The 24,625-nt window shown below is 36.0% G+C and overlaps 1 protein-coding gene across 1 annotated transcript in view; it reads right to left on the bottom strand.

The window, feature by feature from the left end:
• The window catches only part of ARHGAP20 (Rho GTPase activating protein 20), a 148,972-nt gene that overhangs the window by 37,828 nt on the left and 86,519 nt on the right, over positions 1-24,625 (bottom strand). Inside the window, exons 3-6 of the mRNA XM_065882256.1 lie at positions 22,604-22,768; positions 14,512-14,661; positions 1,732-1,773; positions 679-763 (exon numbers count right to left, since the gene is read on the bottom strand). Of these exons, the coding sequence (XP_065738328.1) occupies positions 679-763; positions 1,732-1,773; positions 14,512-14,661; positions 22,604-22,768 (442 nt within the window). The remainder of the gene's footprint in view (positions 1-678; positions 764-1,731; positions 1,774-14,511; positions 14,662-22,603; positions 22,769-24,625) is intronic.

Raw genomic sequence — 24,625 nt, 5'->3', positions numbered from 1 at the left:
ACCACAGTATCATAAAAATATTCATTTCCATTTTGTGTATCATTAATAACATCTTGGCATGATATTTCAGCCATAAAATTCCACACAATAACTAGGGCTAAACAAACTTAATTTTTATTGACCAAAATGATAAAAACCATGAGGTAGAATATGCTGATCCATTAAAAATGTTATCTTTCCCAGCTCATCCATTTATTAACCTGAGGAATTCAATACTTAAAAACTCAAAGAATGAAGAACTTTCCAAAACCCACTCTCTACTTAAGAAGTGACAAGTTGGAAAAACTTGCTTAATACTAACAGGAAATATCTCCTTGTGGAAATGTCTTTACTACAAGCCTCTGCAGCTGCTACTGAAAGGATCCAGAGAAACATTAATGCCAGAGGGAGGAAAGAGACATCTGACAGGCAATATTCTTTCCAAGTGTAAATGTTAAATACTGTAATTAATATAATATGAATCTCTCTTGCTTCATTTTCTCTAGGGTTACTTTTCATATGAACAAAGATACACAGATACCCCAGGAAATGTACTTTCTCGTAATGGTATTTCTAAATGCCTACCTTCCACAGCACATACACAGACTGTCTGTCTGCCTGCCTGTCTCTCTTTTTATCCATGGTGTTCTGCCTTATGCAGGGACTTGGAATTTAATTTTCTGGCTTAGAAACACTTACATAGGCACAATTCCCAATGTCCTTGGCGAAGATTTTGAGGGGAATGCTCTTCGGGTAGTCCTTCTCTTTCTCTAGATTGATGTATCTAATCAAATGCAACAACAACCCAAAACAACACTGAGTCAGATGGATTTTGCCAATGGCTTATTTTTAAATCAATCTATTTTGCTAATATTTTCAATATACTTATATGCTATTTTTAAAAAGACAGATGGAGAGACTCAGCAAAGTCAGATTACATTATGGGTTGGAAGAGAATTTTAAAAAATTCTTAGGACATTAGGCATGGGCACAAAAAAGAAGAGGAGATCCATTTCAACTGAGGCTTGAGAAGTATAGTCAGGTTAAGGCACCTCTGGATGGTGTTTTATCCTCAAAGCTTCCCTACCTTCTCTGGACAGGCCCAGAATCTTAGTGATAAGTACAGGAGCATACATAATACTTTACTAGACCAAACCAAAACAATGGCCTTTTATTTCTCATTGAGCTCTCCAGTGCAGTATATATCTTGGTCGTCTCCATGCTTGGGAAGGGAGAGCAGGGAAGGACTATGGGAATAAGAGATGAATCTCAATTGACCATTTTAGTCTTAATGCTCAAAGGTAGGGAAAATAATTGAATTTTGAGGTCCTCAGCAGAAAACCTCCATGTATGGAAACTTAATACATGCTTTGAGGAAACTGTTAGCTCCACATGGTAGGTTGGAGACACCGAAAGAGATGGGAGAGATTACTGACTAATTTCTGTCTAGAATGATCTAACCAGACCTCAGTGTTCTCCTTCCTAGTAAGAAAGAAATACACATAATAACAGAACATTATTTACAGTAAGTAGCTGCTAGTGTACAGTCTAAACAGCTTATTTTGAGGCAAATGAACAATTTCTACTAAGGCAAAGGGGGATAGTTTGGGGCACATCCCTGCAGAGAAAAATTTAATTCATTCAGCTACAACTTAAAGAGTAAAAAAAAAAAATAAATAAAAAATAAAATATATATATATATATATATATATATATATATATATATATATATATATATACTGGAAAAAATACCTCTGAAGGAGAGAGAGCCATCTGTCCTTCTGTTCTGGAGAACTACAATCAAAGAAAATGGGAGAGAAAATTAAACCACATAAAATACTTATTTCTAACAAATTAAGATTGTCAGTCAAAACGAAATATCAACAACCTGTTGTTATTGATGTGGGTGCACACAACTGCAACCCTGGCATGACTGTGTTCTGAAGAACCCTGAAGTGAAAATGCCCATTAGGCAGAACTACACAGTTAAGCGTAGTTTTATTAAAACCTCTTGGAAAGATCCAAGACAGACCCACTTTCTTACTTTATGGCTCTTTTACAAGTGGTACCCTGATAGTGGAAAGAGTACTTGATTTGGAATCCAAACACTTGTTTCAAAAATATATGCAAGATATATCATCATGGGCAAATCACTTAACATTGCTAAGCTTCGATTTCCACATCTGTAAAACTGGGCTAATTATCTCAGAGTGTTTTTGTAGTTTTAAGTGCCATGCAAATAGAAAATATGCTTCATTTGAGATTAAAGAGGTTAAGGAGAAATCTGGCACATCGATGGAAATATCTTGGCCCAGAAACCAGTTGGTTGTCAGGAAAAGAAACACTTATTTCTCTATACATATGGCAGAACTATAATTTAGCCAATGAGTTCATAGAACTTATTCTTAATTACTATAATCCTCTAATTAAGATCAATTCATTAACAACTAAATAACTATTAATTATTAATTTTACTGCTGAAGTCACTGCTGCATTTAATTCTTAAAGTTAAAAATAAAGTTTATTTCTATATGGCCTTATTGCTCATTAGCTTTTAAAATCATGTTTCTAATCTTCTCAAAGAAGTTGGAAACCCTAGTTATTTTCTTGTTCCAGAAAAATATACTTAACAAATATTTGTAATTTGTTTCTTTGTAGCCTAGCAATTTTCTCCATAAGCAATTTCCCAGAATTGGTAATCAGAAAGTGCATTATATCTCTTTTGCCACTGACCAATTTTCATCTTTCACAACTCCTTACAATCTTTGATGTCTTCTTTCATAAACAGAAGATTTTCTAGGTTCATTTATGTCAAATATTACACTTATTTAGCAAAAATCTGTGTTGAAAAATAGATGAGTTTTCTTTAGACCTTAAAACATTTTTCAAAGCAATTAAAGAAAATTACCCCTTTAAACACTTAGTATTTTTTGAACTTTTAATTGACTTGTAAGACACAAACTGTACAATGCTTAAATGTACTGTTTGAACAATTTTCACAAATTGAACACACCCATGTGACTAGCACACAGATTATGAAACAGAAAACCACCATGGAAGGTCTCCCTGTGTTCCTTTTCAGGCACTAGTTCCCACTATACTGACTTCTAACAAAATAGAATAGTTTGTTTGGATACTTTATATAAATGTAACCATATAGTATGTACTATTTTGTATCTGGCTTCTTTCATTCAACAGTATATTTGTGAGATATCCATATTACTGTATGTGGTTTTAGCTTGTTCATTCTCATTGCTGTATAGTGTTCCATTGTTTGAATATGTAGCATACAATTACTTTAAAATAAGCAAATTATGAAATGCATCAGGTTAATTCATTGACATTGATTTGGTAATCTTCTTGTATTTTCCCCATCTCCTGCTCTATGCAAGAATCCAGGACTTCTCTTTCCTTGGTAATTATTCATCTCAGGCATTTTTACAGAACTAAAAATGGAAGTACTCCAAAATCAAGGTTAGCTCTGAGTTTAATAAACACCTATGATAAGAGCCAGGAGAGAAGAAAGCCACATATCTTAGAGAAAGAAAAAGGGTAAGACAGATTGGAAAGATTCCCTCTAACTTGGGAGGAGATAGGGTCTGTTATCCCTAAGAGTTAGCTGGGAACCATATGTCACTCAGTTGAGGTGCCTAAAGAAACAGAAAGTCCCCAGAGGAAATGGTTATAAGGAGCAAGTGGGGAGGCTTGTTCCTAGGTACCAAGGTTTTTACATCAGCTAAGATACATGCAGCCCACAAGTGGCAAGGAATCAGAGTATCTCGGATGTCAAAGAACAACTCTGGGCATAGCAGAGATAATGTCAGCAGTGGCCACAAAGAGACTGAAGGTCAGACTTTTCATCTGTTTCGAAGGTATCACAGAAGTCTCCCATATCCTGGTTCTACCCTAAGAAAACAGGGGCTCCAGTAAAGAAGAAAATTTAATTTCCTAAAAGCCTGGCAAAATGGGGGCTCAAGATAGGTTTTTTTTTTTTTTTCCCCCAGTACGCAGGCCTCTCACTGCTGTGGCCTCTCCCGCTGCAGAGCACAGGCTCCGTCCGGACGTGCAGGCTCAAGGGCCATGGCTCATGGGCCCAGCCGCTCTGCGGCATGTGGGATCTTCCCGGACCGGGGCACGAACCTGTGTCCCCTACATCGGCAGGCGGACTCTCAACCACTGTGCCACCAGGGAAGCCCTAGATTTTCTTAATATTTCCTGATATATAAATGATTTCTGATGTTATTTACTCCTTGGTAAAGATATGAGCCACTCTCATATCATTTCACTTCAGGCTGAAAAATTTCTGTCAGCATTTACTTTTTTGTACAGTTCTGCTGGTGATAAATTCTTAGAGTTTAAAACATTTTTTGAAGGATATTTTTGCTAGATATAGTATTCTAGGTTGAAAGCTTTTTCTTTAAATACTTAATTTTTTAACTGAAGTATAGTTGCATTACAGTATTATATTTGAGGTATACAGTATAGTGATTCAGTATTTTTATAGATTATATTACATTAAGAGTTATTATAAAATAATAATTATAATTCCCTGTGCTGTTCAATATATCCTTGTTGCTTATTTATTTTATACAGGGTAGTTTGTATCTCTTAATCCCATGCCCCTAACGTGCCCCTCCCCCCTTCCTTCTCCCCGCTGGTAACCACTACTTTGTTTTCTGTATCTTTGAGTCTGTTTCTATATCCATTCATTTGATTTACTTTCTAGATTCCACATATAAGTGATATTATACAGTATTTGTCTTTTGTTGACATACATCACTAAGCATAATATTCTCAAGGTCCATTCACATTGCTGCAGATGGCAGAATTTCATCCTTTTTTATGTCTGAGTAATACTCCATTGTGTGTGTGTGTGTATGTATATGTAAATATACACCACATCTTTATCCATTCATCTGTTGATGGACACAGGTTGCTTCCATATCTTGGCTATTGTACATAATGCCATTATGAACATTGGGTACATGTATCTTTTTGAATTAGTGTTTTCATTTTTTTTCTGTATATACATCCAGGAGTGAAACTGCTGGATCCTGTGGTAGTTTTTAGTTTTTTTTGAAGACCCTCCATATTGTTTTCCACAGTGGCTGCACCAATTTACATTCTCACCAACAGTGTACAAGGGTTCCCTTTTATCCACATCCTCGAAAACATTTGCTATTTGTGTTCTTGTTGATGACAACCATTCTGAAAGGTGTGAGGTGATATCTCATTATTGTTTTGATTTGCATTTCTCAAACAATTAGCAATGTTGAGCATCTTTTCATGTGTCTGCTGTAAATCATCTTTGGAAAAATGTCTATTCAGGTCTTCTGCCTATTTTGGGATTGGGTGTTTGTTTTTTTTTGATAGTGGGTTGCACGAGCTGTTTAAATACTTTAGATATTATCCCCTTGTTGATCATATTTTCAAATATCTTCTCTCATTCTGTAGGTTGTCTTTTTGTTTTGTCAGTGGTCTCCTTTGCTATGCAAAAGCTCTTTGTTTAATTAGATCTCATTTCTTTATTTTTGCTTTTATTTATTTTACCTTAGGAAATAGATTAAAAAATATTGTCACTGTTTATGTCAGAGTGTTCTGCCTATGTTTTCTTCTATGAGTTTTACGGTTTCTGGTATTACACTTAGGCCTTTAATCCATTTTGACTTTATTTTTGTATACAGTATGAGGGGATGTTCCAATCTCATTGTTTTACATGTAGATGTCCAGTTTTCCTAGTACCACTTATTGAAGAGACTTTATTTTCTCCATTGTATATTCTTGCCTACTTTGTTGTAGATTAACTGACTGTAGGTGTGTGAGTTTATTTCTGGGCTCTCTATTCTATTCCATTGATCTATGTATCTGTTTTTGTGCCAGTATCATGCTGTTTTGATTATTATAGCTTTGTAGTACAGTTTGAAGTCTGTGAGGGTGATACCTCCAGCTTTGTCCTTTTTTGCTTCAGCAAAAAGGTTGCTTCAGCAATTCAGGGTCTTTTGTATTTCCATATGAATATTAGGATTATTTGTTCAGTTCTGTGAAAAATGTCACGGGTATTTTCATACAGATTGCAATACATCTGTAGATTGCTTTGGGTAGTATGGCCACTTTAACAATATTAATTCTTCAAATCTAAGAGCATGGGATATCTTTCCATTTCTCTGTATCATTTTCAATTTCCTTCAGTGTTTCATAGTTTTCAGTGTATATGTCTTTCACCTCCTTGGTTAAGTTTATTCCTAGGCATTTTATTCTTTTTGATGTGATTTTAAACGGGATTGTTTTCTTGCTTTCTCTTTCTGATAGTTCAGTATTAGTGTATAGAAAAGCAACAGATTTATGTATATTAAGCTCATATCTTGCAACTTTGCTGAATTCATTTATTAGTTCTAATAGTTTTGGGTGGAGACTTTAGGGTTTTCTATCCATAGTACCATGTCATCAGCATAGTGACAGTTTTACTTCTTCTCTTCCACTTTGGATGTATTTCATATCTTTTTCTTGTCTGACTGCTGTGGCACAGACTTCCAATACTATGTTAAATAAAAGTGGTGAGAGTGAGCACCCTTGTCTTGTTCCTGAATTTAGAGGAACAACAGTTTTTCACCACTGAATATGATGTTAACTCTGGGTTTATCATAATGTTCTTTATTATGTTGAGATATGTTCCTCTAATCCAACTTTGATGAGGGTTTTTATCATGAATGGATGTTGAATTTTTTCAAATGCTTTTTCTGCATTTATTGAGATGATGATGTGATTTTTATCCTTCCATTTGTTAATGTGGTATATCATACTGATTGATTTGCAAATGCTGAAGCATCCTTGTGTCCCTGGAATAAATCCCACTTCATCATGGTGTATGATTCTATATACTGTTGGATTCCATTTGCTAATATTTTGTTACGGATTTTTGCATGTATATTCATCAAAGATACTGGCCTGTAATTTTCCTTTTTTGTAGTGTCTTTGCCTGGTTTTGGTATCAGGGTAATGGTGGCCTCATAGAATGAGTCTGGGAGTGTCCCCTCCTCTTCAATTTTTTGGGATAGTTTGAGAAGGATAGGAATTAGCTCTTCTTTATATATTTGGTAGAATTTTCCTGTGAAGCCATCTGGTCCTGGACTTTTGTTTGCTAGTAGGTTTTTTTTAAATTACAAATTCAATTTCAGTACTAGTGATCAGTCTGTTCAAATTGTCTGTTTCCTCTTGATACACTGTTAGCAGGTTGTATATTTTTAGACATCTGTCTATTTCTTCTAGGCTGCCAATTTGTTGGACAACTGTTCACAGAGTTCTTTTATGATTTTTGTATCTCTGTAGTATTAGTTGTTATTTCTTCTCTTTCATTTCTTATTTTGTTTCTTTGGGTCCTCTCCCTTTTCTTGGTGAGCCTAACTAAAGGTTTATCGATTTTGTTTATCTTTTCAAAAAACCAGCTCTTGGTTTCGTTGGTCTTTTCTATTTTTTTTTTTTTTTTGGTCTCTATTTTATTTGTTTCCTTTCTGTTCCTTACTATTTCCTTCCTTCTGCTGACTTTTAGCTTTCTTTGTTCTTTTCTTTCTATTCCTTTAAATGGTAGGTTAGGTTTTTGAGATTTTTCTTGTTTCTTGAGAAAGACCTGTATTGCTATAAGCTTCCCTCTTAGAACTGCTTTTGCTGCATCCTATAGATTTTGGAGTGTTGTGTTTCCATTTTCATTTTTCTCAAGGTATTTTCTTATTTCTTCTTTGATTTTAGCATTGTCCCATTGGCTCTTCAGTAGCATGCTGTTTAGTCTCCAAGTATTTGTGTTTTTCACATTTTTCTTTCTGTCATTGTTTTCTAGTTGTTATTGGAAAAGATGCTTGATATAATTTCTATCCTGTTAAATTTGCTGACACATGTTTTCTGGCCTAGTATGTGATCTATCCTGGAGAATGTTCCATGTACACTTGAAAAGAATGTGTATTCTGCTCGTTTTGGTTGGAGTGTGCTGTAGCTATCTATTAAGTCCATCTGGTATATTATGCCATTTAAGACCATTGTTGCCTTAATTATTTTCTATCTGGATGATCTGTCCATTGATGTAAGTGTGGTGTTAACATCCCCTACTCTTATTGTATTACTGTCAGTTTCTCCCTTTATGTCTTTTAATATTTGCTTTACATGTTTAGGTGCTCCTGTATTGGATGCATATATGTTAATGAGTATAATATCCTCTTCTTTTATTGATCCCTTTATCATAAAATAATGCCCTTTTTTGTCGATTGTTATACCCTTTTAAAAAATCTATTTTGTCTGCTATGAGTATTGAGATTCCAGCTTTCTTATCTTTTCCACTTGTATGAAATATATTTTCCCATGCTTTCACTTTCAGTCTGTGTGTGTCTTTAGCTCAGAAGTGAGTCTCTTGTAGGCAGCATATAGGTGGGTCTTGCTTTTTTTTTTTAAATCCAATCAGCCAGATATGTCTATTGATTGGAGCATTTAGTCCATTGACATTTAAGGTAATTATTAATAGGTATGTACTTATTGCCATTTTATTACTTGTTTTCTGGTTGCTTTTTGTAGTTCTTCTCTTGTCGTTTCTTCTCTTTCTGTTTCTTCCCTTGTGGTTTTATGATTTTCTTTAGTAGTATGCTTGTGTTCCTTTTAGTTTTTGAGTATCTATGGTAGGTTTTTGATTTGTGGTGACCATTGGGTTCATATATGTTGACCTACAACTACATCTACGTATTTTAAATTGTAGTCATTTAACTTCAAACACATCCTAAAAGATCTATAATTTTTAGTCCCCCTCCTACATTTTGTGTTTTTGATGTCATATTTTACATTTTCATGTTTATCCCTTAACTGTTTATTGTGGTTATAGCTACTTTTACAAATTTTTCTTTTTATTTTCATACTAGCTTACTTAAGCAGTTGATCCTCAGTTCTTAGTATTATTTGCCTTTCCTAGTGGAATTTTCCCTTTCCTATAGAGTCTTACTTATTTTCCACTTAGAGAAAACCCTTTAACATTTATTTTAGGGTAGGTTTAGTACTGATGAATTCTTTCAGTTTTTGCCTTCCGTGAAGTCCTTTATCGCTCCTAAGACTCCAGATGATAATCTTGCTGGGTAGAGTATCATAGGTTGAAAGATTTTCCCTTTCATCACTTTGAATACATCACGTCACTCCTTCCTGTCCTGTTTGGGATCCTCTGTGCTTCGTGTACCTGGGTATCTGTTGCTCTCTTCAGGTTTGGGAAGTTTTCAGCCATAATTTCATGAAATATATTTTCAATCTCTTTCTTCCTCTCTTTTCCTTCTGGGACTCCTATAATGTGAATGTTGGTAAGCTTAATGTTATCCCAGAGATCTTTTAAACTTTTCTCATTAAAATTTTTTTTCTGTTCTTATCTGGTACTTTTTATTATTCTATCTTCCAGGTCACATAGTCTGCTATTCCTTTTAGTGTGTTTTTTATTTTGGTTATTGAATTCTTCATTTCTAACTGGGTCTTTTCATATTTTCTAGATTCTTGTTAAAAATTTTCAGTGTTCATTTATTTTTCCCTAATCCAGCTAATACTTTTATTATAAACATTTTGAATTCTTTGTCTGATACATTGTTTATTTGTTTCATTATTTATTTCTCTCAGGGGTTTTCTCTTATTTCAGTTGAAACCAGTTCCTCTGCCTTTTCATTTTGCTTAACATTCTCTGCCTCTATGAATTTTGGTGAAACACTTACATATGATATTCTTGAACTGGTGTACTTATGTGGGAGCATCTCTATACAGACTGTGTGTGCCCGGTGCCTTTGGTGGGAGAGCTGGATTTGATGTGGATACAAGTCACATTTTTCCTCAGTGTGTGTTGGCAGCTATAGCCTTGGTAGTGGGTGTGGCTGGAGATGGATAGGCTAGAGCTGAAGCTACGTGTGAGGCAGGACTTCCTCTCTGCTCAGTGGATCTCAAGTTGCTGCAGCAAAAGCCCTGAGATTCAGTCCTGAGGTGGCTCTGTTCCCGTTAAGTGTGTGCTTTCAATTCTTCAAGCACTGCAACCCTTGCTCCAGAGGTGGCAGTGCTGATGCAAGGGGGCCCTGTGTTGGCTCTTGGCTAATGTTGGCCTCCGACAGATATCTGAGCTGTCTCTAATCTGCTGCCTGTGCAGGAATCTGCAATTGTTTTCCTTAATCTGCTCATAGGCAGCCTTGGGTCCAAGTTCCCTTTGTCCTTCTCCCTCCTCTCCACCTCACTGGGGAGCTGTACTGCAGGGCAAGTGGGGTCCATGTGAACTCTCTCCATATATTGGGCATGAGCAGTGGTGGACTGGCTGTTATATAGAGTTCTGGGCTGCTTCTGATGCACTACTTAAGTAAGTACCAACAATGGACACTGCCACCCCACCCAGATGCCACCCCAGGACCAAGTTGCCTTTGGTGGTCCAACCTCTGTCTTTAGTCATGGCAGCCCTCGCTCCAGTGGGGAGTTGCAACATGGAGCAAGCGGGGCTTGAGCATTCACTCTGCCAGAGCCGAGGCGCACACTGAGATGGTCACAGGAAACTGGCAGCCACTAGAGTGATCCTTTATCAGCCCTCTCCAACCTGCCTCAGGGGCAAGCCAGCTTGTGTGTGTGTGTGTGTGTGTGTGTGTGTGTGTGTGTGTGTGTGTGTGTGTGTGTGTGTTTCTGGGTATGGGTATGCAAGCAGAGTCTAAGTTTTCCACAGCCCTCCTGTTAATTCCAGCAGTCCTCCAACCAGCCAAGGGGGCTGGTCTCCCCTGTGTAGGACGCCAGGAGTGGAATGCCCAATCTGTGGCTTGAACTGCTCACTCCACAGGGCAGGTCTCTGCCTGTGTAATCTCCCTTTTCCTCTGAGTCCCCTCCCAGTGGCAAGGTCCCAGCCTGATCACTTTTCTTCCCTTCCTATCTGATTACATGTGGATCTTTCTTACAGCCTTGGATGTACAGAAGTCTTTCTGCCAGTTTCCAGTTAGTTTTCAGTGAGAATTATTCCACACACAGATGTATTTTTGATGTGTTCGTGGAGGGAGGTAAGTTCCACATCCTCCTACTCTGCCATCTTGATCAATCTAATGAGTCTTCTTTAAACACTTTAAAGATGTCATTTCACTGACCTCTGAAACAGCCATAATTTCTGATGAAAAAAACCACAGTGAGGCAAATTGTTGTTCCACTATATGTAATGTGTTGTTTTTTCTGGCTGTTTTCATGATTTTCTCTTATCTTTGGTTTATAGCAGTTTGTCTATAAAATGAATAGGTGAAGTTTTCTTCACATTACTCCTATTTAGGGTTCACAGAGCTTACATTTATGTCTTTCACCAAATCTGGGAGGTTTTCAAACCATTATTTATTCTGCCACATTCCCAGCCTCTCTTCTTTCTGGAATTCCCGTTACATGTATGTTATACATTTTGGTTTTCCTATAAGTCTGTGATGTATTTTTCATTAAAAAAAATGTTTTTTTTCCTCTCTTCCTCAGAGTGGACAATTTCTGTTGATATACCTTCAATTTCACTGACTCATTTCTCTTTCATTTCCATTTTGCAACTAAAGTCACAGAGGGAAGTTTTTAAAATTTAAGATACAATTTTTAGTTCTAGAATTTTCATTTGGCTTTTAAAAAATATTTTCTATTTCTCTGCTGAGATTTCCTATCTTTTCATTCATTTCAATTGGCTTTTCCTTTTACCTACTGAGCATAGTTGTAAGAGCTGCTTTAAAGTTCTTTTACAGTAATTCCAACAAATAGATCATCACAGGATTGGCTTCTATTTGTTATCTTTTTCCTTTTCAGGTTCTTCATATGTTAAAAAATTTTAGATTACATTCTACACATCATAAATGTTGTGTTTTAGAGACTCTGAGTTTTGTTATATTTGCAAAATAATGATGTTTTTGTTTTAACAGACAACTAACTTTATTAGATTCGAGCTGCAAACTCTATTTCACCTGTGTTGAGCAGCACCTCAGTTCAATTCTTTTAGCCTTAGCTTCAAACTCCTTTAAAGTCTGTTCCATGCATGTGTGGTTCAGCATTCAGCCAGAGACTTAGGCAGAGTCTAAACAAAAAATCTGGAGCTTCCTTTCTCTGATACTCTTCTTTTTGAGATCTCCTCCCTCACGTTCCTGTGGCTGTGGCTGACCCAGACTCTGTACTTTGGTGTTTCAGCCCAGAAAGACTGGGTTTTCGTCAGTTTAGTTGCTCTGCACCATGATTTGACTGCAGCCTTTCCTCAGGCTAATAATGCCTTAAAAACAGAAAACTTGCTCAGTGCTGGTGCTTCCCTGATGGCACAGTGGTTAAGAATCCACCTCCCAATGCAAGTGACACGGGTTCGAGCCCTGGTCCAGGAAGATCTTACTTGCCATGGAGCAACTAAGCTCGTGTGCCACAACTACTGAGCCTGTGCTCTAGAGCCTGCGAGCCCATGCGCCTAGAGCCTGCGCTCTGCAACAAGAGTAGTCCCCACTTGCTGCAACTAGAGAAAGTCCATGTGCAGCAATGAAGACCCAATACAGCCAAAAATAAACAAATAATAAAATTTGAAAAAATTTCAATTCTTCTCCAAAATCTGCCAACTTTTGTTCACTTTCCAGAACCTTCTGGGAGTTGTTGTTTGTGTTTTGTTCAGAGTTTACAGTTGTTATCTATAGAGTGGTCAGTCTGTTAATATGTCACTCTGCCATACCAGAGTCCGAATTCTTCAACACTACTTTTTTTAAGAGTAATCTTTTAATTTTGAAATAATTTTAGATTTTCAGAAAAGTTACAAAGATTGAGTACAGAGAATCCCTGTATACCTCACACCCAGTTTTAGTTTCCTCTAGTGTTATCCTCTTACATTATCATGGCACATTTGTCAAACTAAGAAACCAATATTGGTGCATTACCATTAACTAAACTATTGATTATTCAGATTTCACCAGTTTTTCCATTAATGTCCTTTTTCTATTCTAGGATGCATTCGAGGATTCCACATAGCATTTAGTTATTATGTCTCCTTAGTGACCTTTTTTGTGTCTTTTCCTGGTTGTTTTTTTTTCTGATCTTGACAATTTTGAGGCTTACTGGTCAGGTAACCCCACAGAACATCCCTCAGTTTGGGCTTGTCTGATATTTTTCTCAGGATTAGACTGGGGTTATGGGTTTGGAGGAGAAATACCACAGAAGTGAATTGCTCCTCATTACATTCTATCAAAGCATAGATGATATTCACACAACATCACTAGTGATGTTAATCATTCAGTTAAAGTACTATACTTTTTGAGGAATTACAGTGTATGCAAAACTTGTTTCTACATTTTCCCTTCTTCTTAAAGAAGTTTTATGGAAACTCCTTGATTAAAGACATCATGTAGTCCCACCCCTCACTTGAAATCACTTCCTTTCAGCTGTAAACTCTAAGATTAAATAATAGGAATTGATAATATCTAGAGAAGTCTGTCATGGAAAAGAAGATATGCAGAGAATGATACATGTTTCTTCCAAATAAGTTCTTAATATCTTGTGGTAGGCCAATAGTGCATAATAGAATTTAATGGCATGCCTTTCCTTTATTAGAAGATTAACAGCTTAAAACATTTAGTTTTCTGGCTTTAGGATGGTGCCTGAGGAGTTTGATGGTAGTGAGGAGAGAAGTAGAAAGAAAAATGTGTGCATGAAATAAAGACCAGCTCTTTTAAATGTAAAACAAATATTGGACTTGAGGGCACAATCGTTCAAAATCATAAGTTTGAGTTTTGGTATGCTCACTCTGAACTAAAAAGTACCAATCAGCATGTTCAGATAAGAGCACAAAGATTCTCTATTTGTACATTCTCCAACTCCATCCCAGCCAAGGAGTGAGTCTTAGGAAACTGACTTTCACTCCTTGAGTCATAAATTTGCTTTTGATTGTCGCATCTCTATAGAAAGCAATTTAGGAAACACATTATTTCATGACATTAAATTTATTTCTATAATTAAAAACTAGTTTTTAAGAAATTTGGGAGTGTAAACCAGTTATTCAAGCTTAATTGGGGTATTTTATAAAATTGTTTTCAGTAAAAGGTCTGTTTCAGTGGTTTAAAAAGCCAACTTGAAAACTCAATATACAAAGAAAATACCTAAACATGAGGGAAGGGGATGTTGGGGGGGGGGGTCCTAGAGCTCTGACCACTCTATTCCTCTTCTATGGTCTTTGAGGTGTTTCAGTAGCCCCTTTAAAAATCACAGCTCAAACCAAGGTAAATGATTCCAGGAGTTCTCAATATTTATCATTATATTTCACATATTTTAATAAAAAACTCTTTGGGAGAAACATAAGGCATACAGGTGTCTTTATTGGGGGTGTGCCAAAAGATGAGTTATTGGCTTCAGAATACAAATGAACTTATTGACAAAATAGAACAGATCAATCAGAATAAAATATTTTTCTTTAAAAAATTAGGGGAACAAAACTGCATTCTTTTTTTGTCTCCATCCTAGAAATTACATAGCTGACTGTATTTCACAGTAGCTAACCCATGTGAATACAGGACAAGCTATGGTTCTCACCTGAAAGTGGCCACGAAGTTCACTGTGGGCCAGCCTAAGACAAAGGATTTCAGGGCATTGGTGTTGCCTTCTCCCACTTCATCCACACAGCTTGCTGTCCACATGTCACTTAATTTTATTTTATTTTTTATCTTAAAGTTGTTGTTATATCTAGAAAGATAAGAACCAGACAAGATTTTTTGTTAGTCTGTTTCTTAAATTTTATGAGAACTTCTATACTTGTGATAAGAGGACAGTTTCCACTAATCATGGGCAAAGAATGTCTTATTCATTTTTCTTACCTTCAGTGCCTACCACAGTAAATTGTAACATTTGGCTACCTTAGCCCAAAAAGGCCATTGAAACATTTGGTGTATTGGTCCTCATACCTGCATTTATGGCAGCAAATAGCCATAAACTGGCAACTTTATTTTTCTATACGTTGAGCATTGCATTTGGATCAAAAACCTAATTTTAAACTTACTGCTGTTATAAAAAAAATAATTCTTTTATTATTTACAACTTGCTTATTTCCAAAATTATTTGGAATAAAATAAAATAAAATAATTTGGAATAAAATAAAATAAAAGATTTATTTATTTATTTATATATAAATAGCCGTTTACTTATTTATAAAATAAAAGCCATTTATTTATGGCTTTTATTAAAAGCCATTTATTTATTTATAAAATAAAAGATTTATTTATTTATATATAAATAGCCATTTATTTATATGGCTGAATAAAAGATTAAACATAAACATTATTTATTAAAATATTTATAAAATTTTCACTTTATATGCACTAAAAAATATAAACTGGAATTAATTAGAGAAATTTACAATGCATTTCCAACTGAGTGGTTATGATTTTCTAGTCTTTAGAAGCAAAGATTATTTTTAATTTCCTTTTTAAACCATTTCCCCTTATATTTTGGCTAAAATTGAAAAAACTGTAGCCTAAGAATAGACCCTAAACTAAGCTGAAAAAAAAAAAAGATGCCAGGAAGTATTATATTTAAGTAGAGTTGATGCAATTAATACTTATCTCTGGGTACAGAGAAGGTAATTTACTTTTAAGCTGGCAATGAAATTGCTTTTTGGCAATTTCTATCTAATCCCCCTTACAATCCTGATATTGACACTATCATATCTCTTGACCTAGTTTACAGTTTTAATGCTCATAATGGACCTGAGACTTAAATAGTTAGAAGGCACTGGTAAGCCCAGGGACACGTTGGTACTGCCTATCATTCAGAGCCATTTATGGAAACATTAAAAGCTAAAATGAAATCAAAGATGCTTCATATGGAAGTATCCCTAAAACTCATCATGGAATATTTAAAGCTAAAATTCTTCAGTAGGATTTATAAAATGTAAAGGGACTTTTCAGGAACTATACATGAAGAATAATCTAGATTCAAAGCCTCATCTATGCTTCCTGTAGCGCACACAATGTAAGTACAATAGAAAAGTGCCTTGAGGCACAATGCCTTCATTCTATATTTCATTTCAGTATTTTTCACCCTATTGCTATAAATCATTCGATTTTTTAAAAAGTAAAATCCTACTTCTTTTGTTTTTTCCTTTTAAAAATCTTATTTCTTGATGGCAGCTATCTAGGTAATATAAAACTGAAACTATGAATCTTTTCCAAGGAAAAGTATGTTTCCATATCTGTTTTCATACATTTTGAGTTTTTTAATGCAGGCCTCTCTTTATATTAGATACTTCAAATACCATGTAGGAACTTGTATACCTATTGACTTGGAAAAAGCCATTCCAACGATCCCTTCCCTAGATCAATAAAGTACCAAGATTTCCACCTCATTAAACAAAAAACAAGGAACTGTCCAAAAGTGTAAACAATACTTCCATTCTAATGGTCAATATTTATTGAGAACTTACCATTTGCCAGTCACTGTTAACACTTTACACGTATTAAGTTTAATCCTCAAACATTTTAGAGATGAGGAAATGTTGTCACAGGGAGGTTAAGTAATTTGCCAAAAGTCAAACAGCTTAACTAGCAGAGCTAGAATCCGAACCTGAGCAGGGTTGATTCTTGAGCTTGTTTATGCTCATAACCATTAAGTATCTATAAAAAGCCCTGGATATAGTCATTCTTACAAAGCACCTGGAGGTGACTTTGTATCCATGAAGTTTCCTTCAGCTTTACTATCTTAAGACTTACTTTTTCAAATCTCCTCACCTACAAGGCTTTCTGATGGGACTGTTTATTATGGAAGTAGGGGAGAAATCTCATGAACATTTATGTCCATAAAGCTAGAGGTACTAGTTTAAAAATATTTAAAACAAGTATTCCAATAAAACTTTATATTAAGATGGATAGTATTAGGGTCACAGTGTGTATCTTCAGATTTTTCACTCTCAATTTCCAACAGTATTAGACTATTCCAATGGAAATTTAAAAGTATGAATTCCAGTGAACCGTTGAAATACACAGAATTCTAGAGAGATTTCCCTCCATTCTAAGATGGAGATGGTCTATTAAATACGCTTTGGGGTAGAGAATATGGTATATTCCACAAGTATCTGATGGTAATTCTACTGGTAATGAATTAATAATCAGAACTTTTTTTCTCCTCATCTTTTTGACCTACACAGAATTCATCATTACTTCCCTATTTGTTTAGGAAATAAAATATGAGAATAGTGATGGCTTAAGAGGGTACGAAATAACTACTTTCATTTCCTTTTAGTAAATTCCAAATAGGTGCTCTATGGCTATTAACAGAGATAATATCAGCTTCTTTCTAAATACTCTGATGCTCATAAACATTGTTTTAAAAAAAATGTAAAGCCCTACTTCTATAGGAAAAATAACTTTTAATTCAGCTTTCTAATGAATATCAAAAGTGGTCCCTAAGGTCGCATCCAGCTTTAATACTTGTTCTATTTCAGTATGGAAAAGAATGACAATAAACTCAAAACAATTTTAGGCAAACATTGTCAACATTCAGCATAAAATGGAGCAAATAAAATACCTTAGCCAAAGAAAGAAAGACTTTGGGCTTTCGTTGTTCTTCTTTATCTAACTCCTTTAGATGGTAGGTTAGGTTGTTTATTTGAGATTTTCCTTGTTTCCTGAGGAAGGCCTGTATTGCTATAAACTTCCCTCTCAGAACCACTCTAGCTGCATATCATAAACTCTCAAGTGTTCTGTTTCCACTTTCATCTGTCTCAAGGTATTTTCTGATTTCTTCTTTGATTTTTTTCATTGACCCATTGTTTATTTTGTAGCATGTTGTTTAGTCTCCACATGTTTGTGACTTTCCCATTTTTCTTTTTGTAATTGATTTCCAGTTTCATACAGTTGTGATTGGAAGATGCTTGATATAATTTCTATCCTGTTAAATTTGGTGACACTTGTTTTCTGGCCTAGTATGTGATCCATCCTGGAGAATGTTCCATGTACACTTGAAAAGAATGTGTATTCTGCTGGGTTTGGTTGGAGTGTGCTGTAGCTATCTATTAAGTCCACCTGGTCTATTACGCCATTTAAGACCACTGTTGCCTTAATGATTTTCTGTCTGGATGATCTGTTCATTGATGTAAGTGGGGTGCTCACATCCCCTACTATAATTGTATTATTGTCAGTTTCTCCCTTTTAACATTTTCTCTCTTTTAACATTTGCTTGATATATTTAGATGCTCCTGTACTGGGTGCATGTATGTCAATGAGTATAATACCTCTTCTTGTATTGATTCCTTTATCCTTACCTAATGCCCATCTTTGTCTTTTCTTATAGCCTTTGTTTTAAAGTCTACTTTATCTGATATGAGTATTGCTACTCCAGCTTTCTTGTCTTTTCCATTTGCATGAAATATCTTTTTCCATCCCCTCACTTTCAGGCTGTATGTGTCTTTAACTGTGAAGTAAGTCTCCTGTAGGCAGTATATAGATGGATCTTGGATATTTTAATACAATCAATGTTTTTTGATGTATTTTTTCCAATGACATTTAAAGTGATTATTGATAGGTACTCTTCTTGCCATTTTGTTATTGGTTTTCTGGTGTTTTTGTTTTCCTCTCTGTTCCTTTTTTCTTGTGGTTTGATGATTTTCTTTAGTGGAATATTTGTGTTCCTTTCTTTTTAGTTTTTGTGTATCTATTGTAGGTTTTTTTTATTTGTGATTACCATGGGGTTCATATATGTTGACGTATATCTACTTGTTTTAACCTGATAGTCATTTAAGTTCAAACACATTCTAAAAAAATCTACATTTTTTCTTCTTTCCCCCACATTTTGTGTTTTTGATGTCCTATTTCACAAGTTCATATTTATCCCTTAACTGTTTATTTTAGTTATAGTTGATTTTTACAATTTTTGTCCTTTAGACTTCATACTGTCTTATTTAAGTCATTGATCCACAGCCTTTACTGTATATTTTCCTTTATTAGTTGTATGTTTCCTTTTCCGTAATTTGTTACTTCTTGTTGTAGCCTTTTCTCTTCTACTAAGAGAAGGCTTTTTAACATGTTTTAGGGTCAAGTTAGTATTGATGAGCTCTTTTAGTTCTTGCTTGTCTGGGAAGTTCTTTATCTCTCCTTCAATTCTGAATGAAAACCTTGCTAGGTAGAGTAACCTAGGTTGTAGGTTTTTCCCTCTCAGCACTTTTAATATATCATGCCATTCTGTTCTGGCCTGCAAAGTTTCTGTAGAAAAATCAGCTGATCGCCTTATGGGGGTTTCCTTGTACATGACACTTTGTTTTTTCCTTGCTGCCTTTAGAAGTCTCTCTATCTTTAACTTTTAATGTGGTATGTTTTGGTGTGGGTCTCTTTGGTTTCATCTTGTTTGGGACTCTCTATGGTTCCTGCACCTAGTTATCTGTTTCCTTCTTCAGGTTTGGGAAGTTTTCAGTCATAATGTCCACAAATACCTTTTTGGCCCGTTTCCCTCTCTCTTCTCCTCTGGAACCAGTATAATACAAATGTTAGTACGCTTGATGTTGTCCTACAGTTTCTTTTTGATTAGTGATTTTCATTATTCTATCTTCTAGAACACTTATGCATTCTTTTGTATTATCTAGTCTGTTAGTTCCTTCTAGAGTGTTTTTCATTTCAGTTATTGTATTCTTAAGCTCTGACTGGTACTTTTTATATTTTCTAGTTCCTTGTCAAAATTCTCACTGTGTTCATCTATTCTTTTCCCAAGTTCAATTAGCTTTTTTATTACTACTACTTTGAACTCTTTATCTGGTAAGTTATTTATCTGTTCCATTAGTTGTTTTTTTCAGGTTTTTTTCTTGTTCTTTTGATTGAAACAAATTCCTCTTTCTTCTCATTTTGTTTAACTTTCTCTGTCTCTATGAAATTAGGTGAATACTTACCTATCCCAGTCTTGAAGCAGTGTCCTTGTGCGGGAGTATTCCTATTCAAGTATGTGTGTTCTCAGTGGCTTTGGTGGGAGAGCTGGATCTGAACTGAGCATGCGTCATATCTTCCCCCAGGGTGTGTTGGCAGCTATCACCTTGGTGAGAGGTAGGGCTGGAGGCAGAGGCCTAGTGCCAGAGCAGGTGTAAACTAAGCTTCTCCTATGTTCAGTAGCTATCACCACCCTATTTGTGGTAGGGTCAGGTCCATACTGTTGGAGCAGAAGCCCTGAGGGTCAGATATGAGCTGGTTCTGTTCCTCTAAGTATGCACTCTCCCCTCTCCCAGCCATGGTACCTTCACCCCAGAGGGGAGTAGTGATGCAGCAAGAGGGATTTGGAGCAGGCACCTGGTGCATCTAGGGCACACACTGGGATGGCTCCAGCATGTCAGTCAGAGCTTCAGACAGCTCCTGATCTGTTGCCCTCTGTGAGTGCCAGCAATAAACATCCTTGCCGCATTTAACTGCAGTGCTGGGTCTGAGCTGGCTCCACCCCCTGCAAGTGCACACTTGCCTCGGCAACATTAGCCTTCACCCTAGTTGGTAATTGCACCAGAGTTAGAGGCGAGGCTGGGGTGTTCACTATTGTCAGAGCCCTGGGCAGTTTTAATCTGCTTCCTCTGCCTTGTTTTGGGAGTAAGCAAGAGTGTGTCCATTTCTTCATGGGTGGAGTCTCGGTTTCTTACAGCCCTCCTGTCAGTCAGTGGTTTTCAAACCAACTAAGAGGACTTGTCTTCCCAGCGCTGGCTGGGGTGCCCACTATGTGGTTCAAACCCCTCACTCCCCAGGGAGGATCTGCAAGCCCATGATATCTCCTTCCTCTTCTCTTCTCTTCCCTTCCTAGGGATGTGAGTCCTGACCTGATTGCTTCTCCTCCCTTCCTTCCTGACTCCCTGTGGATCTTTCTTTACAGCCTTGGTTGCCGAAGAGTCTTTCTGTCAGTCTCCAGTTTGTTTTCAGTGAGAATTTATTTTCATGTAGATGCACTTTTGATGTGTTTTTTGGGGGAGGTGAGCTCAGCGTCCTCCTACTCCACAATCTTGATCTCCTCCCCACCCACATCTTATTTGTGACATGGCACAACTTAGGTGTGAGGGTACGGATAGTAGAAAAAAGTTTACTATTCTCTAGTGACAAAAAATCTCTTTGATGAGATTGGATTTGTTAAACTACTCTTTTATGATGTTTCATAAATAGTGAGAATGGGGGAGGGAGCAAGTTGTAACTATCGTGTTCTAGGTTGGATGATAACTGCACTGGCATTTAGTGTTGAGCGAAATGTGAATTCTTTTGGTTACCTCTAAAGTATATTACAAATATGTCTGCATGCTTCCTTTAACTGCCATTTCCCCAGATAAAGCCTTCATTGTATCTCATCAGGACTACTACAATAACCTCCTGTCCAGTCTCCTTGCTTCTACTCTTTTCTGTCCTCTAATCCATTACCTATCATAGCCAGAATGATATTTTAAAAATATGTACATTATTCTACTCCCCTAATTAAAACCATTTGGAATGAAATCCAAACTCCTATCATAGCCTTTGTGGTACCCATCCTCCAAGATGGCCCCCAATGATCCTGGCTTCCTAATACACTTGTGTAGTTCCCTTCCAATTGTACCAAGGTTGATCTGTGTGGCCAATAGCCCCTACATCAGAAATGATGGTATACTACTTTCAAAATTAGGTTATAAAAGACTGCAGCTTCTATTTTAGGTGTTCTCTCCCTTTAATACTCTCTTCCTCACTCTCTTGGATCTTTCACTTTGAAGGAAACAATACCATGTTACAAGCAGCCCTGTGGAGAAACTTACATGGAGAAGAACTCTGGAAAGCAGCCATTGTGGAACTGAGGCCTGCCAGGATCCACATAAGTGATCTGGGAAGTTTCAAGATTCTCTCCAGTTAAGCTCTGAGATGACTATAACCCTGGTTCAACACCTTGACTGCAACCTCATGAGGGCCCCTGAGCCAGAACCACTAGCTAAGCCATTCCCAGATTCCTGACTCAGAGAAAATGTATAAGATGTTTGTAGTCATAAACTGTTATGTTTTGGAGTAATTTGTTATACAGCAATAGATAATTAATAGATAATTAATGCAGTCCATAAAGGTCCTGATAACTTTATCCTTGTCTATTTCTCCAATCTCAATTTATATTACTCTCTTCCTGCTTATTATGCTGGCCTTCTTTTAACTCCTCCAAAGGGCCAAACTTTCCCTACCACCCTTGTACCTGCTGTTCCCTCTGCCTAGAATACCCATCTTCCTAATATCTGCATGACTAGTTGTTTTTCATTCTTCATTGATTTATTTCCCCCCGACTGTACCTATCTAACACATATCCCATATTTCACTTCACCGTATTTTCTTCACAGCATTAAGCACAATTTGTCATTTCTCCCTACACACATTAGAATGAAAGCATCAAAAAGCGGGGACTGTACCCATCATATTCTTCACTGCATCCCCTTTATTTATTCAGAGAATGGCACAGAGTGGGACTTAAATGAACACTTGTTGAATTAATAAACAATTAAAACATCTTTTCAAAACCAAATCAAAACAAAACAAATATAAGACTCACTTCAGATATTAGTTATGGTAGCAGAGGCCAGATATTCTTACAGTGAACATTGAATATAAAGGTTACCTTTGTTGGTGGAAATGCAATTTTATAATGATAACCAGGAGAGAGCGTCCAGAATACCTACTTGATTTTGGCCACGATAAACAGATCATTGAACAGGAAAAGATGTCGCTCCTGCCTCTGCAGACCTCTTTTCAGTTCTACCCGGCCATCAATTAGCAGAGTCCTACTGGAGCACAAAAATGATGACAGAAATGCACATGTGTCCACGCTAGCAGAAGGACTTTCCCTGTAACAGATCAAACATCACAGATCTTTAGTCAAATGATAAAATATAGGATTGAGTTTCTTCAAAAAATTATAGGTTAAATTTGGTCAAGAAATATAAAGCTCTATAATTTTTTTTAATGCAATGGCATAGTTTTCTAACAGGTCCCTCAGTCTGTCTCCACATGGTGGTCCTTAATACTTTATTATAAAATTTTTTAAACAAAAAGCAAAATTAAGAGTTTTATAATAAACATATGTATATCCCAAACTAGATTCTACCATTAAAATTTTACTGTACTTGCTTTATCAGATACCTATCTAACTCTCTCTCAATTAACCCATTCTATTTTTGACATTTCAGTAAAATCTGCATACATTTCCCCCTAAATACTTCAGCATGCATATCATGTACAGTGAAATGCACAATTCTTAGGTGTATATTTTCTGAGTTTTGACAAATGTATTCACTTGTGTAATTTAAACGCTTATCAAGATATAGAACATTATCATCACTCCAAAAATTTTCCTTTTATCCCTTTTCAGTTGTTATAGTAATTAGATGAAGACAGCCTCTATGTATTGGCTCAAGTTGTTTATCTCTTTGTTGCAGGCTGAGATCCATTAGCTCCAAAGTCTGCTGGAACTAAACTAACATTTTTATATACCCAATTATTTAAAAAATAACCCAAAACAAGCAGATTTTTAACCATTTTATAGCTTGCCTGCTTTGTATACTCCACAAAACTACACCCAACACCTGCTAGCCATTGATAAGACAGAGGCTTGTGGTTATAAGACCCAAGTCACTACTACCTTTGGAGTTCTCTGACCCAGACTCCGCACCGTGCTACTGAGCAATATCATTTAGACATGTAATCTCCAGAGCCACCCACTCCAATCTCCTTCACCTCAGGAATTCCTTTGCCCTCCTCCTTTTTTGGATGGTGGTACTTTGGCCATAAACCTCTAGATTGTCTCATGCTGTAAGGGACTTCCTTTCTTATGCAAACCTGTCCAAGGGTCATAGTTTTTTCATTGATCAGCCCCCAAGTCCCTCAAATTCCTTACAACAGTCAATCCCTACTCCATCAACCCCAAGGCAACCATTATTATGATTTTTCTTCCCACTGAAGATTAGTTTTGCCTATTCTAGAATTTCATATTAACAAAATCTTAGTCTGTACTCTTTTCGTGTAAGATATTTCTTACTCAGCATGTTTTTGTTACGTTTATTAGTAACCCATTCCTTTATATTGATGAACAGTATTCCACTGTATAAATATATCAGTTTGTTTATTCATTCTCTTACTGATGGACACGTGGGCTCTCTCCAGTCTTTAGCTATTATGAATAAAACTGCTATTAAACTTCTATTGATCTTTTTTATGACCTATGTTTACATTTTTCTTGGAGAAATATCTCACAGTGGAACTGCTGGGTCACAGAATAGCTGTTATGTTTATTTTTAGAAAAAAACTACCAGTAAGTTTTCCAAAGTGGTTGTACCAATTTATATTTTCAACCATAGAGCAGGATAATTCTAGTTACTTCACAACCGTGTCAACATTTGCATTATCAATCTTCTAAATTTTGGCCATTCTAGTGTATATATAGTAGCATCTCATTAAGATTTTAATGTGCATTTCTCTGATGACTAATAATGTTGAACACTCATGTTCTTATTGGTTATTTATATATATTAATTTGTGAACTGTCTCCAAATATTCTGCCTACTTAAAAATATTGTGTTATATATCTTTTTATTAGTGAGTTGTAGGAATTTTTTATATATCCTGTATCTATCTCCTGATATACATATATATACACACATATGCACATACATACCTATACAATATACATATGTATACACATATAT

Source organism: Phocoena phocoena, chromosome 8 (assembly GCF_963924675.1).
Source record: "Phocoena phocoena chromosome 8, mPhoPho1.1, whole genome shotgun sequence".
In the NCBI taxonomy this organism is placed as follows: domain Eukaryota; kingdom Metazoa; phylum Chordata; class Mammalia; order Artiodactyla; family Phocoenidae; genus Phocoena; species Phocoena phocoena.
The sequence above is the reverse complement of the archived record's forward strand: the minus strand, read 5'-3'. Positions and strand labels throughout refer to the sequence as shown.